The 14,050-nt window shown below is 32.5% G+C and overlaps 3 protein-coding genes across 3 annotated transcripts; all 3 read right to left on the bottom strand.

Moving 5' to 3' along the window:
- Positions 1–1,842: 1,842 nt before the first annotated feature.
- On the bottom strand, positions 1,843–2,864 carry LOC125064049 (cuticle protein 8-like). The gene is made up of 4 exons (XM_047670826.1): positions 2,853–2,864; positions 2,421–2,732; positions 2,147–2,313; positions 1,843–1,939 (listed from the first exon to the last, which is right to left on the bottom strand). Exons 1-4 carry the CDS (start codon positions 2,862–2,864, stop codon positions 1,843–1,845), a joined length of 588 nt encoding a protein of 195 aa, XP_047526782.1.
- A 2,877-nt stretch (positions 2,865–5,741) lies between these two features.
- Positions 5,742–6,844, bottom strand: LOC125064396 (cuticle protein 8-like). The gene is made up of 4 exons (XM_047671387.1): positions 6,833–6,844; positions 6,372–6,683; positions 6,114–6,280; positions 5,742–5,893 (listed from the first exon to the last, which is right to left on the bottom strand). Exons 1-4 carry the CDS (start codon positions 6,842–6,844, stop codon positions 5,797–5,799), a joined length of 588 nt encoding a protein of 195 aa, XP_047527343.1. The 3' UTR covers positions 5,742–5,796.
- Positions 6,845–11,801: 4,957 nt separating this feature from the next.
- Positions 11,802–12,839, bottom strand: LOC125064048 (cuticle protein 8-like). Its single transcript, XM_047670824.1, has 4 exons — positions 12,788–12,839; positions 12,404–12,712; positions 12,165–12,331; positions 11,802–11,889 (listed from the first exon to the last, which is right to left on the bottom strand). The coding sequence occupies exons 1-4, from the start codon at positions 12,797–12,799 to the stop codon at positions 11,802–11,804; spliced, it is 576 nt and encodes a 191-aa protein (XP_047526780.1). The 5' UTR covers positions 12,800–12,839.
- Positions 12,840–14,050: the final 1,211 nt, after the last annotated feature.

The following is a 14,050-nucleotide window of genomic DNA, read 5'->3' on the forward strand; positions in this document are numbered from 1 at the left end:
TCCGAAGGTTCGTGGCTCATTGCCGATGTAAGGAATGGTTAATAGTTCTTACAGGGCTAAATTCTATGGGTGGAAGTGAAAACTTACAATCAAGTGACCCCTATTGCTAGTCCGCCAACGAAAAATTATTTTATCGTAAAAATAAGTGGATTGTATAATTTTTTTTCATATAGTTATATTCACACACAAAATATTAATAAAATAAGTTTCAATTGATTCATATTACTACGAGTTTAAATACAACATAGTAAACCATCACATCGGTGATAGAAAGTCTCAGCATGAAGCTCGTGATGGTGACACGTATAAGAATAATATTTTTGGAATGATTAATTTTGGTTACTGCTTAAGTAAGGGTAACAAATTAAAAATAAATGTCTCGAACTTCAATATATTGCATTGAAAGTCGGCTTTGGTGATTGTAATTATTACAATTACCTATTGTTTTTCAATTTAGAAAATTAAAATGATAATTAAGAAAACTCACAATACAGAAAGTATTATAAGGATCAATGAGGACAAACATACAATAACCTCCGCTTTAAGTTGATGAGGAGTTGAGTACCCCGCTGATTTCAGATTATACTGCAGGATTAGGCTAGCATTACCATGTAACAATTGAAGTCACAGGGTACATCTTGAACCGTTTAAACCAATGAAAGTAATTCTCATCTCTTTAACAATTAGAAAAGAGCAGATAGTCATTAAACAGCTGAACAGATTTTGTTTGACCATATCTACTAGTACTCTCAGTCAAGTTACCAATCAAACCAAAGAAAATTAAATAAAATTCAGTTTATTAGTTTAGGAGCTATGGTAAGCCACAGGCGGAACCACTTACGTTAAACTTATAACAGTCCTCGTTTAGCTTCGTTTTTTACCCTCTGTACCCCACGCAAACAATAATTAGTCGCGGAGACGCGTGTTTCTTTGAGTATAAGCTATAATCATGTTGTTTCGTTTTTTGTCAATAATTTAATTGGCGTCTTATATTAAAATAAATAGCCAGTAGGACACCATTTTAAGGTTTTTTTTTTTTGTAAATTAAATTATTTTATCAGTAAAAAAAGAATCTCTTAAAAAAATAGGTTTTGCTAAAAAGTTTTTCGAATTTGAATACAGAATATAATTTAATGAATAATCATAAATAATATATTATTATGTTAGGTATTTAATTAGCAATATCCGTCTCTATTTTTGTTCGATTTCTTCGTGACACCTTAGTCCACTTTCGAAAACGTTTATAATAATGATATTTATCTATTTAAACTTATGTAATTGCATAACAAAAAAACAGACATGAGGTAGAGTATTAAAAAAAACGGTGCGCAAAACCGATTATCGCCTACAGCGATCTAAGAAACGACTATCTATACAAATAAATAATATTGGAGTGTCCGTTTGTAGCGTAGAAACCTTATACTCAATGTATTACGATACTTATAACAAAAAAAAATCTAAGACTTTGGTAGGATGTCACAAAATACAAACAGATAAGCCGAAATATCTGTCAATCTTTTTGTTCCGTCTAATTATGATTTTGACGGAACCCTCACATATTAAGTCTAGTTTTAATAACTAAATAAATCAACCATTTTTAGATTAATTTTTTTTTACTTTTTTTTCTATGTATCAAATTGTTATTTTCGATTTATTTTTTTAAGTATTTTTAAATTATTTGTTACCTAATAATATTTTCATTTTCAGAACAAGTACAAGTACAACAGCATATGGCAGGCTAATAATATATTGTATTTGGTATTAACAAATTTATTACTTAAATCGTAATTGTACACATAAAAATTATGCTACATTCTTAGCTAAATATTGTCCTTAAATAATTTAATGGTGAGACAGAACGTATTGAGGTGCTTGATGATGACCGTGAGCTGGCTGGGCGTGTGTTGATGGAGCGGAGTTTTCCACTTGAGCATTGAATCTGTAAATAACAATTAAAATTAAATACAGTTTAGCACTTTTAAGTATCGTTTTTAGTCATATCATCTATCGGTTGCATCGGGCCTTGTATATTTAAATTCTAATTCAAGTCATAACTTATGAATCAATTATGAAACAATTTTTTATCACGAATCATAAGAAAGTTATATAGCAATATTAGCATAAATTATATCAGCAAAAAATGTACCCATTATGTTTATCAGCGTTGTAGTGGACGGTGCGTACGGAACCATCGGGCTGGTGCAGACTGTAGGAGCCGGTCACGTGGTCACCATCACGAGCTTCGTGCTGAGACTTGATGTCACCAGTGTGATGGTCTTCTACGTTGTATTGGAACTCGTATTTAGGGTGCGACTGAAAAACATAATTTTATTAGAGTATTATAGTTAGAATGATTATTAAATATTCATTATATTGATAATTTAAACTGAATACATATTATAAAATTATGTGATACTTACGTAGTAATCCTGGTGTTCATGAGCGTCATTGTGTTGGCTGTGGTAGACGGGAGATTGATGGTATGCGATAGGAGATGCATGATGAACTACAGGAGCAGAGTGAACAATGGGGGCAGCATGGTGAACGGAAACAGCGGGTTGATGGTATGCGACTGGAGCAGCGTGGACGGCGATAGGTTGGACGTGATTGTAGCCATGTTGGTTGTGGGAGATATCGTGGCGGATAATTGATTGAGAAGAAGTTGCATGACCATGACTTTGTTCATGATGCTGCGCGCTGGCTACCATCAGCGAAGCTGCGAGGAAAAGTACCTATACGAAAAAAAGGCGAAAAAATATTATTATATCATTTTAAATGAGTTTATTACTTTACCATTAATAACAAAAATACGAGTATAATTACTCAATATAATTTATTTATTTCGAACTTACTTTAGATAGCATTTTGCGTTTTTTGGTTTGAGTTCCGAATCGCAATGATATTAAATCGAGATCACTCGTGCTTTTATATTCATAATCGCTTACTACGTGCTTATTTCGGACACGTTACGTACGTTTGATGGAGGTGACAACTTAAAACCAGATTACAAATTGTTCTACTTATTAGGCAACTTACATTTTTAACCCTTCGAGCCTTTGATTTACTAGCTTAACAGATTGCTTCATAAATACATAACGAGAGATATTAAATTATAATCAATCCACTGAAAAAACGCAGCATATGCATGCCGAGTGCGGCTAAATAGTACCGGGGTGAGCACATAGTGTAGTTGACCTGCCTCTGCGGTCTCTAGCTCATAACCTCCTGTGAGTACAGAGTGCAGGAACACCCTAAACTCCTGACCAGAACAGAGGTTCTGGTCAGGAGTTTAGGGTGTTCCCTTATCTTCATCGACGCTTATGGTGGCGGAAGAAGGTGCGCTGACGCTTTCAACTCTGTTGTTTATGGCATAGCGGATCAGCGGTGGCAATGTCCTCTTAGTGCCGCTCCATGGCTACCTCTTGCAACATGACATTTTCGCTGAAAAGACCATCTCCTTCCAGTATCGCTTGCTACTAGACATGACGTTTATCACGCTCGGCAACGAGAAGCCTTAGTAAATAGTGATGGTGCTGTCTTCGGCACACTTTGAACGTGAGGTGCCGAATTCAAGGGCGCGTCATTATCGTGGCAGGAGTGTAACAATTCCCACCTCACTATACAGTCTAGGTATCTACCGAAGTATCTACGTCTGATAAACATCTCCATCGGCTTGAATGTAAAATATCCTCCAACCTGCGAATCAGGGTTCGATAGGCTATCTCCAGCTTCACCTCTAATGACAATTCATCCTCGATTTCACCTGAGACCTATATAACTAATAATTATAAATAAATAAATAAGTTATTTTTTATTTTTTACGACAACTTTTACACATTCTAACTTTTTAAATTAAACTATATTTATTGCCAAATCAATTCTTAATAATCTAGTATTATTGAATAGCAGTTTTAACTGCTGATACCTTTAAATGTTTAGATGAATACTTCTCTTAATAATATTTCTTATTCAACCTGTTAGGTATTGTAATTGTCGTACTATTGATGAAAACTTAAATAAAATGTGTAAGTAGTCATTTCGTATTTTATGTGAAATGTTTCAACATTTTTCAACCGACATATAATACTTTATTTTGATGGATGTAGGAAACACGTCTTTAAAGTAAATGTTCCCACAATAATCAGTAATAGCTAATTATAGCAATACCGTTGATGACGCTTATATCTTTTTGTCATTGTAAGATCGTGACCCACAGTGCGATTCTGTAAGTCTATATTTCATATCTCACTTGTGAAATGTTGACCACCGACTTACGATGATACCATTGTGATATGTGTATTCTATAAATGTTGTAATTTTTGTAGACAATATAGCATTTCAAATTCTGACATTTCATGTTTGGGTTTTGCGGTGAGTTTCAAATTTCTTCTTACAGAATACTCCTACTGAGGTGAATTTGTACTTATAAAAAAACAGTACTGAACGAAAAATCAGTATAAAATAAATATTTCCATCCACACGCATATCTTATACTCAGTATTTAATACCTAAAATATAATAGTAGATTCATATCATGTTTTCTATGAGTACCAAGAGGATTATTTATAAGGTTTTTTTTATAGATTTTTTTATATTTATTAATGTAAATAGTCTTAAGTAAATAAAAAATAAATAAATTGAGAACTTAAATAAGTATTTATTTACGAATCAAAATAAATATAGCTACCGTACAAATTATAATGAAATGGTGGCAAGAACTCAATAGCACTTCCACGTTGAATTGAAATTCCGATTTTATGGGCGAAAAATTAACCAGCAACTGTCACCCGTGGAGGAAATACGACAGGGTATTCTGTGTAAGGAATATATTTTCACTATTATTTCAAATACCGACTTCAAATGTAAATTTTGAATTATTTTAAACAGAGGCTTATAACACGGATACGAATAACATTATGTGAAAGTTACTATAAAGGAGTGGAAATAAAATAAAGGAGAATGGCAAAGTAATCAATCACTTTACTAAAACCATTAAAGTTTTTATTATTCATACTAGTTTACATTCACGAATTCGTCCGCAAAGTGTGGCAGAGTTCTTAAGTACTTTATATCCTTCTCTGTATCGCTGACAATAGGTATGAAAAATTCAATAATAATAATCAGTTGAGTAGTCAAGGTGTAAAAGCATAACAAAATAAACGGACTTTCGCATTTATGAGAATAAAACTCAATATCAGCACGTATCAGATAATTATAATTTATTAAGCAAACTATTACAATTTATTAAGATAACGGGCAATTCATCGAACTGCTAATCTTCAGTTTTGTAATTTTCAGTGATATTATATTTCAATGCTTTTAATAAAAAAAAATATAATAAACATAAAAATTGCCAATGTGACTTTCGATAGTACGCAGTTTGATATTGGACCTAGTTATTTGTTCTAAGTGTGTCGTTTTTCAAACTTTTTCACATGCATCTTTATTGGTTTTTTTATGTTATAGATATTTTAAAAGCGCGTGTAGTCTTAAAATTGTGACTTTGTATCTATAAGAAGGCTATAACTAAAGTGTTTATCAATGAACCAGTTTTAATAATGAAATAATGCATATTTTAAGTTGATAGGCAAATACACAAAATAAATGAATTTTCAGTTTTCTGAATATCAAACAAAATTTGAAACGTTTTAATCGATTTATTGTGATACGTTGATCGGGTATTAGGATTGAATTTATTCACATAAAGTTCTTTCTTAATGTTTTTATTGCTTAGTCTAAGTATACATAACTAAAATGCTATAATACATTATTAAGTAAATATAGTTCTGTAGTAATTTAATGGTGAGACAGAACGTATTGTGGCGCGTGATGCTGAGCGTGAGCTGGCTGAGCGTGTGTTGACGGAGCGGAGTTTTCTACTTGAGCATTGAATCTGTAATAAGTAAATACAATTAAAGATAAATAAATTGTAAAATAGATCCAAGGCTTAAAGGATTATAGTCCTGCTTGTCAAGTTTTAATAAAATCTATGAACATAATACTAATGTAAGAAAAATCATAAGTTGAATTATATTTAAATAAAAATTCAAATAGTAAAGTCATATCTCATCTCATTCATCATTAGATCAGTTGGTAAAAAGTAAAAAAATTACCCGTTATGCTTGTCAGCGTTGTAATGGACGGTGCGTACGGAACCATCGGGTTGGTGCAGACTGTAGGAGCCGGTCACGTGGTCACCATCACGAGTTTCGTGCTGAGACTTGATGTCACCAGTGTGATGGTCTTCTACGTTGTATTGGAACTCGTATTTAGGGTGCGACTGCAAAACATAATTTTATTAGAATTTTATATTTAGAATGATAATTAAATAATAACACTGAATACATATTATAAAACTATATGATACTTACGTAGTAATCCTGGTGTTCATGAGCGTCATTGTGTTGGCTGTGGTAGACGGGAGCTTGATGGTATGCGATAGGAGTAGCGTGGTGAACTACAGGAGCAGAGTGAACAATGGGAGCAGCGTGGTGAACGGAAACAGCGGGTTGATGGTATGCGACCGGAGCAGCGTGGACGGCGATGGGTTGGACGTGGTTGTAGCCATGTTGGTTGTGGGAGATATCGTGACGGATGATTGATTGAGAAGAAGTTGCGTGACCATGACTTTGTCCATGATGCTGCGCGCTTGCTACCATCAGCGAAGCTGCTAGGAAAAGTACCTAGAAAAAAGTATGTTAGAGATAAATAATTTAAATTTAAAACGTAGTAAAACTATATGAGACATGTTAATAACGAATTTAATATAAAATTCGTGACAATAAATAAAAATAATGCTTTGACAAAAATAATTTATTAAATTCGATCTTACTTTGAATAACATTTTGTGTTTTTTGTTTTGTGTTCGGGATTCGAATGATATTAAATCGAGATTACTCGTGCTTTTATATACATAATCTCTTACTACGTGTTTATTATGGACATTTTACGTACGTTTGATTGAGGTGACAACTTAAAACAAGTTTTCACATTCAAAATTGTTTTAATTATTAAGCAATTTAAATTCCTTAACCTTTTTTATCTACTTAATAAATTTATTAAATGGCTGACTGATATTCAAGGAATACCCTAAGCCAGTGAGTCTAACGGCGTGAAATTTGGCACAGGTATTCTTCATGGAACGTAGACGTAGGGGGTATCCCCTAAGAGAGTCGAATGGCATTTATATGGGTTTGTTTGAAATAGATTAAATTAAAAACATATTATATGAAGGAAAACATGCAAAACTCCAATCAAGGTTCCTGCTTGGAAATCGGTATGTGTTAGTAAAAGATAAAAGAACTGCGACAATATAATAATTCACTGGGTTAAGTTTTGTGTATATTACTATTATTCTTATTAATAATTTTTTCCTTTTTCGGCACATTATTTAGCGGTATTTTTTCAAAACGTAATAAAAGTGAATTAAAATATTGTATCGTTACTTTCAAGTTCGTATAAAATTTATTTCAACCTTAAATAAGTAGACAGATAAGTATAAAACATAAAATAGGTACACTGACGGACTCATAAACTGCATCAATGTTCAAAGTCACTTTGAAATAGACATTTTAACCATGTGTTCATAAGTAATTATACTTTTTTAAATTGAAACCTATAGTTTGATGCTGACTTGACTCTTTGTATACGTTTTGCTTATAACTTAAATAATTTGCAGGTGGCCAAATACTTTTGAGCGGTAGTTCATATGCCTTTATTATTTACGTTATGTGTATGTTTGTATACTGGATTCCATACCATAACTTATTTCTTAACAAAATGGATAATTGTACATAAAATTGGTTATGGTTTTTTTATTGAATTATAAATTTTTATAATAAAAAAAGTTGAAGTACGATTTTTTTTTTCTTTTAATAATTATGCTGAATTTCCTCTACGTGCCCTTATTTCAGATTCTATTCGGTGCCGCATATATCTGATAAGGTTTATTAAACGATCTTGCGAAATATTGTTCCAATTTTGTTTTGAATTCCGATAGTATACTAAAGGCTTTTTTGATAACATATCCAATAAAATAACAATTCACTTAAAATCATCTGCTCGTACATTAGATGCAATAGGTTTCTAAATGAGTTATTGATTTTTCATTCGAAACAGTCTTTGTTGATATCTTAAAAGCATTTAAAATAAATATTAAAAAAACTAACGACATGGGGGGTATTTTGGTAAAATTCATCCCATCAAAAACATAAATGTAAACATGAGAGCTAAGTTAAATATTATGATATATATATCTTTATTTAACTTGGCTCTCATTTTTACATTTATGTTTTTGATGGGATATCACTACTTTTTGTATACAAATTATTAGTAGGTACTTATTAATAACAAAATTAATACCAAATGGTTTTTGTTAAGCTATTCTATTTTCCTACGTTTACGGGGTATAATTGTATTTTTTTTGATACTTTTTTATTTTTCTTGTAGGTACCTCTGAAATGTTCGAGTGAATTGCCCATTCAGTGTCCGGATTTTTTTTACGCGTTTTCTGTTTATACTTAATTTGGCCAAGTCGGGGCGGTATAACGTGCGCAGACGGTTGTACTCTACAATAGAGCTCTCTTGTGCCTTGATTTGACTTGGACCTAAATTGATAAGATGTACTCCATCTAAGTTTTTAACTCTGGAGAGGTCAACGTAAGCCTGCTCTTTACTTAATGTAGTGAAGCCTATGTCGAAAAGAGCACCGTCAAGGCGAAGGCCTTATGATTTGTGTAGAGTAGTAGAATATGCTAAGCAAATAGAGAATTGTTTCCTTTGAACATATATGTACATTACTTAATATCTGTAACTTAGTTTGGACTTCTAGTTCGCAAATTAAATTATTTTTAAATTGAATTGTTATATTACGTGCGCTATTGCTGTTGTCGACGTCCCCAATGTAAGGTACATATTATATATTATAAGGTACACTCTATTTTTCCATTGGACCCATTCACCAGTCCTTTGCTGACATCAGCATGCTTGCTCGATACTTTTCTTCCAAGCAATAAGGATCCCCGTTTGTAGCGCTAGAGTACAAACTTAAATCATTCCAGTTAAGATATACATACTCTACTACAGTCTCACGAAACCTATTTTATTGTTGTATACTAGTATACTCAAACAAAAAATATGCAGTCGAATAGACTAGGCAGCTTCCATCAGAAAGCATTGAAATAATTCTTATGAGCGCGGTTGCCACTCGCTCAGACACGTCCGCGTTAAGGTTTAATCGCAACGCTCCTATCCCGCTGCTCCGGCTACGCGTCGCACACCGTGTACCGAAATGCCTATTATTATTATTTTTTTAAGTATAATTATTTTGCACCATTGATGTGCGCTAAATGCTAGTTAATAACATAATAAATACGAAAGTCGGCTATACTCATAAGTAATAAAACGGAAATATTTGGAATTAAAAAACTTAAGGGTGGTATTCAACTTGTTATATATTCACGTGAAGACCTTAAAATCCACATTAAGACCAGCTGTCATAAGTTTTGATTGCTGGTTCTTACATCATTTTTTTTATTACAGTTATTACAGGAACTAGTATATAAGTATTCCTAATCGACCCAATAAAAAGAAAAATTATATTAAAATGATAAAAAATTACCAGTTTCAGATTTTTTCCTTTATAATAATTATCTACCTGCATGCCCAATTTGAACTTTCTAGGTCACCTGGAAGTAGGTTATAGTTTTGATCTATAGGTCAGTCAGTGATAAAAATGACGATTTTTAGACGTTAATATCTAAATAACCATTTGAGGTGCGCTTATGAAATTTGGAACACATATGTATCACGTGAGTCTCAATATGTGAGCCAAATTTGACACATTTATGTCAAATAGTTTTTGAGTTATGAGGAGGTCAAAAGTAGCTCCAAATGGTTCGTGTAATATTACACACGGTGCTGCTCGCCAGTTCTGTTACTAGAATTTGGCTGACACGCTACCGCGTGTCTAGATCAATAACGTCATATATATTAGATATTGCTCGTATATAGCAGTATTTTTTTTCTGTAGTACTGTTATTTTAACAAGAATTTGGACACGGGTTAATTTCCTAACTTGTTAAAATTTTGTAAACTTCTAACAATTATTAAGACTGGAAACAGAAGCGATCTCAGTAATTACAGGACTATTTTCTATACTTCTTTATTTAAATAAATGTTTTAAATCGACTTCTGGTCCATTTCGGTATAAATACTATTTTTCGTAGCGAGGAATTTGGTTTTGCAAGAGATCGGGACAAATGATGCGGTAAGAGCATTTCTCAAACATATTTACGGTATATAGAAGAAATCACTTAATGATTTTGAAGTATTCTGTGATTTGTATAAATCATTTGATTGTGAAAGTTACATACTATGATATTAAAGGTAAAGCTCTAGATATAGTTACTTCATACTCAAGACAAAGAGTCCACCGAGTTTTAATTAATGGATAAAGTCGTCTGGATGCCTATATTGGGTGGTTCCACAAGGAACAATTTTGGGTCTTTTTCAATTTCTAGTATATATAAATGATGACTTTCTATTAAAAGTATTTGTGATACAGTGTTATTTGCTGACCATCCTTCATTGATTTTTAAGGTCGATAGGAAAAAAACTAACAATGACGATGTAAATAATGCATTATCACACATGCACGATGTTTAACAATGTGAAGTTTCTCCCTATCAAATGATAGAGAGCCAAATATATTATACACCGTATTATAATATCTCATAATACGGTGGCTGTCTTGATGTAGCCAACAAAACAATGATTTGAGGTATAATATGTCTGAAAAAGTACTCCAAAATGTTGATTTTCCAAATAAAAAACCATTTCAGCAAAATAAACACGCTTTCTTGCCATTAAATTAAATTTTAAACCTTTTTTAATCCCCCAAAAACGCTGTCATTCCATTTGATGACGTCAGATAGTTAATAACAACAGGTCTGTATGTACTTCCGATACTCATTCAACGTAAACAGCTATTAATATTTGATGTTTTTTGGGAAAACAGCGAATCACAATCATTATCGTTGGAGTTTAATGTACAAATACTAGCATGAAAACTCCAGAAAAGTTGTTTATCAAAGTGCCAGATGATATTGAAATGACAGTTTTTGCCTATCTGACGCCACACCAGGGCAGCTCGTGTTTTAGGTCACGTGATGTACAAACTAATTTTTAGTTTGTACATTACGTGACCTACAACGTAACGTAATGTGACATATATAAATTAATAATGCGCTTTTATAATTAAATATTTAAGTATATTTCTACGTATATAATCGGTCCCAAATATATCTGATTATGTTTACTAAGCGAACTTGCGAAATATTGTTCCATTCTTCAGTATATTTTAATTTTTATGAAATTTTATAATTTAGTTTTCACTATTGAAAATACCCTTTTGCTGTTTACGATTTATGACGTATTAAAAAAAACTACTCAATAAATTTTTGGTGGAATTTTGCATGGTAATGTGATGTACATAATTTTTTTTACTTTTATTATAAAAGTTACACGCGGGGGGGGGGGGGGGGGTATATTTTACCACTTTCGAAGTGTCTCTAGGAAATCGTGACCGAATTTCAGTGTCAGGAAGATTTACGTAATAAGTAAAAATAATTCAAATTTTTCAATGAAATGCTTAATTGCGTCAATGTGAGAAAGTTGTAAGGGCTATAATATAATAAGTTAGGTGTTTTAATTTAAAATATAATTTTACTTTAATATTTTATTTTCAAATATATAATAATATTAATTAAGGACTCTTCTTATGTCTATCAAATTTAAACTATTTAGTGATGAGATAGGATGTGTTCTGAAGCGTGGTGAATCGGCTGGGCGTGTGTCGATGGGGCGGAGTAGTCAACTTGTGCGTTAAATCTGAAAGCACATAAAATATAATAAAAACCTTCACATTAGCCCTTCAGTATTAGAAAAGAATAATTTTATTTCCTATTGCAAAACTAATGAAAGTATTCTTCCGAACCTGACTGAAAGATATAAGACGTAGTATGAACTTTTATCTTCCAGTCTATTAACAAATACATTTAACAAACCGTAGACATTATACTGTTTAAATATTAAATGATATATTCCGGACAAATTTATTTACTTAACCAACATTTAACTCGGTATAGAAAAGAAATATAATTTACCCGCTATGCTTATCAGCGTTGTAGTGGACGGTGCGAACGGAACCATCAGGCTGGTGCAGACTGTAGGAGCCGGTCACATGATCACCATCACGAGCTTCGTGCTGCGACTTGATGTCACCAGTGTGGTGGTCTTCTACGTTGTATTGGAACTCGTATTTGGGATGCGCCTGTTAAAATCGAATTATTAGTAGAATTTATTAAACGAGTTTCTAATATTCTGAGATAAAACATATACTTACGTAGTAATCCTGGTGTTCATGAGCGCCATTGTGTTGGCTGTGGTATACGGGAGCTTGATGGTATGCGATAGGAGTAGCGTGGTGAACTATAGGAGCAGAGTGAACAATGGGGGCAGCATGGTGAACGGAAACAGTGGGTTGATGGTATGCGACTGGAGCAGCGTGGAGAGCGATCGGTTGGTGGCTGTAGCCATGTTGGTTGTGCGAGATATCATGACGGATGATTGATTGAGAAGAAGTTGCATGACCATGACTTTGTTCATGATGCTGCGCGCTGACTGCCATCAGCGAAGCGGCAAAAATTACAACCTGATTAAAACATATACATTTTTATTGTAATAATAAAAATTAAAAATAAATACATTTTTTTTTAATTTAACTCACCTTAAAATTCATTTTGTACTTTTAGATGAGAAGCTCAAATTTGAATGACATTAATTTGAAATCACTCTGGCCTTTTATATTCTGAACGATTTAATGTGTTTAAATAAAGAACTACTTTCGTAGTCACCTTACTATGTGTTGAAACTTAAAACGAGTTTATGGTTTTCCGATTGTTAGTATTCAAATATGTTTTTACGCAACTTCATCGTAATTAATTAACGAAAGCTTATCAATACAATTAACAAAGAAATATTCTACAAAATATTCATAACACTATCATATTTATATAGCTTAATCTGTATTTCATACAAAATTATGAAACGTTTAGATGAAATTAGAGACGAGTATTTAAGATACTTGCTAATTTAATTACCATTTTTTCACGGTTTCAGTGTTTAAATGAAAAGCACTATCACCGAGTAAAGTATTTATTTTTTAATTTGATAGGGCTTTGTGAGACCGTGTGGCGCCGCCCATTTATCATAATTATTTTTCACCACCAAGTAGGACTACTTATAGTTGTGTTCCGGCTGTTAAGGATGAGTAAGCCTTGTAATTACAGGTACAAGGGTACAAGTTCCTTGTAGCTGTAATTACAAGGGACATAATAACTTGACGAATGGCGACTGACTTGTGGCGAATTCACGATTGACGAAAAATTGTTAAGCTTTCTTATTGCAATATCTATGTGGCCAGATTAAATCAGGTGATACATTTGGCTGTCAGCTACTTCGAATGAATGTAGCCAGTCCAGAGTCTCTTACGTATATCTAAGAACGTCTATTTTACAAGATACACATTATTATAAAGATATTAAAAGTGTTGATGAAAATCAATCTTAAGAGTAAAAGTGTTATTTGTGTGATACAATTAATGCTTAATAACAAATGAGGAGATTTTTTTTAATGCTTAATTGAAAAAAACTACGAAACCAATATACATTGCATATTTCGGGGTAGGTTTTGGTATAAAATATTATTATATACTAGCTCCGGCTTAGCACAGGAGGCACTTTCTACTCGTGAAGATTAATTTACAATTGGATCATTCATTAACGAGATTACCTCCTACATATAAACAAACAAATTTGGTTTTTTCATAATATTAATATAGAAGTAGGTACCTGCGCCTCGCAGTTTCTCCCGTATTAAATTTAAGCTATATTGCCGTGACACTCTATAATTTCGTCTTTTTGTATGTTATAAAGGAGACAGGTAAATGGTATAAAATCTAATTTAAGCTTAGTAAATCATTTGTTTACAT

The sequence above is a fragment of the Vanessa atalanta genome, chromosome 5, assembly GCF_905147765.1.
Source record: "Vanessa atalanta chromosome 5, ilVanAtal1.2, whole genome shotgun sequence".
NCBI lineage: Eukaryota > Metazoa > Arthropoda > Insecta > Lepidoptera > Nymphalidae > Vanessa > Vanessa atalanta.